This window comes from Marmota monax, unplaced genomic scaffold (assembly GCF_021218885.2).
Source record: "Marmota monax isolate L192 unplaced genomic scaffold, Marmota_monax_Labrador192_F-V1.1 WCK01_AAM20220418_F8-fsc00209, whole genome shotgun sequence".
In the NCBI taxonomy this organism is placed as follows: Eukaryota; Metazoa; Chordata; class Mammalia; order Rodentia; family Sciuridae; genus Marmota; species Marmota monax.
Genome location: NW_026694493.1, coordinates 1335602 through 1337722, shown reverse-complemented (window position 1 = coordinate 1337722; position 2121 = coordinate 1335602). Strand labels below are relative to the sequence as shown.

The following is a 2121-nucleotide window of genomic DNA, read 5'->3' as shown; positions in this document are numbered from 1 at the left end:
CTGGGCATAAGCAGAAGGAAACAAGCCATGAATTGTCATCAGAAGCTCCTAAAGGGCCCATAGGTAACAATCCTGAGAGTATACATCCCTGCAGGTGCACACTTAGAAATATTCACCTTCCTTCTGTGGCAGAAGTCAGTCCGTTCTCAGTGTTCCAGAATGGAATGGAACAATAAGACTCCTTTTACACAGAGTGTAGGCACCTGTCCAGAACTTTCCATTCTGTGGGAGAGTGCAGTGGGCAGAGGGAGGTAATAAAAGTAGAAAGAAGTTAGCTCTGCATAGCACTAAAAACTTGAGGGGCCCATGAGGGAAAGGAGAACAGAGAAGTCCTGAATTGTCTTCTTACCTCCTTAGTCAAATAGACTAGTAATTCCATGGGGAAATTCCATGGTCATGCTTACCCAGGGCTATTTCTTTTCTGTAATGGATTGTATCAGGCCATAGTGATATTCAGTGACTCACTCCAATCTTTGTGCCCTCCCAAGAAGAAAGGGAGATGGGCCAGGCTGTGGAAACTATCCTATGAAGGTTTGCTGAAGATAGTGGCTGGCTCTCTCTTAGTGGTTTATGTCAACAACTGCATTGAAGGAGGAATAATATTGATGGACAGGGAGCTGCCACCAAGGTTTCTGTACTCCAAAGAATGGCAGCACCTCACCATGTTCACCCTCCTCATACTCATGGGCTGTGTAGATGTCATGAGCAAGAACATGCTCCCTCAGAGGTGTGTGGTCCTAGAAAAAGGTGCCCTGGCCCTGTCCTTCTATGAGCTCCTGCTACTGATGGTGTCACATGCTAAGGGGTCATCAGGGATTGAGCTGCAAGTTCATTCTCTGCTCATCTTGGTGGTGTTACTGCTGTTGCTGGTGTTAACTGTAGAACTCTGGGCTCCTGAGATGTTTCAACTCTGGATGATGGAGACTTTGCTGATTCTGATCATGGGCTCCTGGCTGATACAGGCAGGCCTTATTCTGTACAGACCAGTCTCTGGCTACCCATGGGACGATGATGACATGAATGACCTCATGTTTGTCACCACCTTCTTCTGCTGGCATGTGATGTGTGACGCCTTGTGCCTGTTTGCAATCTATGGCTTCTCTTACTTTTGGCATCGTTGTTACTACTCCAGCTTGAAGATGATGGAGTCTAAAGAAGCTCCCTATCACAAGAGCACTCCAGAGCCCCTCTACAGGCTGTTGCAGGAAATAGAGCAGCCAGAGAAGGAAGACCAGGCTCCTCTGCTTGCAAAGAGCTCACCTCGAGATAAGGCCTAGAGTGCCTGGCACATACTTCACCCCATCTTCCCTGCAATGGATCCTCTCAGCCACATGTATGGCACATTTGTTGCTCCCCAATGAAGGTAATGGCCCCAAAGACCAACGGTGGATCCCAACAATTGCCCTGTCATTGAGCCTTGTTACTGAGGACATAGGAAGAGAATGGCATGGAGAAGTAACAGATGGGATACTATGAGTGAGGGGAAGAGGAAGAGGAATAAGAGAACTGAGAGCAGGGAAGCATATAAGAAATAACGATGGTAGGAAGAGAACAATGGGAGGCCTCTGAAAAGAGCAGAGCAGAGTGCAGTAGGAATGCCATCACTAGCTGCTTCTCAAGGTTCTAACTAAGGAACAAAGAGCAAATTGGAACTGCAATGATGGGTATTTCAGTTGATCAACTAATTGATTCAAATGCAATGGCATAAGCAGATTCAGCTCAACTCACATCACCTGGAATGAAATTAGCGGAATCATATATGTGTGTATATATGTTCTAATTTGGGTGGATTAGCATGGTTTCAAATTTATACATCAAGTCAGAATTAATACTTTCATATTTGTCTCAAAGTTGCTTTCAAGTTGTCTCAAAGCAAACATTCACTGAATGCCACTTTCTCATTCCTGTCCTCTCATCCAGTCAAAGCAAAGTGCTCAGCTACTTAATTGCCTACCATCAGCCCCACCAGAATAGACTAGATCATTTACTATATCCTGGGCTCAAGTCTGCCAGATAGTACTCTGGACAAAACCCACTGCCAGTTACATTTTCCCTATGCATTGTAATTTCATGCCACCTTAAGTCCCCTTATAGAGCCACCAACAAGAGGTCTACCACCCT

General features: G+C 45.6%; 1 protein-coding gene across 1 annotated transcript; it reads left to right on the top strand.

Moving 5' to 3' along the window:
* The first annotated feature begins 377 nt into the window (after positions 1–377).
* LOC124075918 (transmembrane epididymal protein 1-like) lies at positions 378–1277 on the top strand. Its single transcript, XM_046419569.1, has one exon. It carries the CDS (start codon positions 378–380, stop codon positions 1275–1277), a length of 900 nt encoding a protein of 299 aa, XP_046275525.1.
* The last annotated feature ends 844 nt before the right edge of the window (positions 1278–2121 follow it).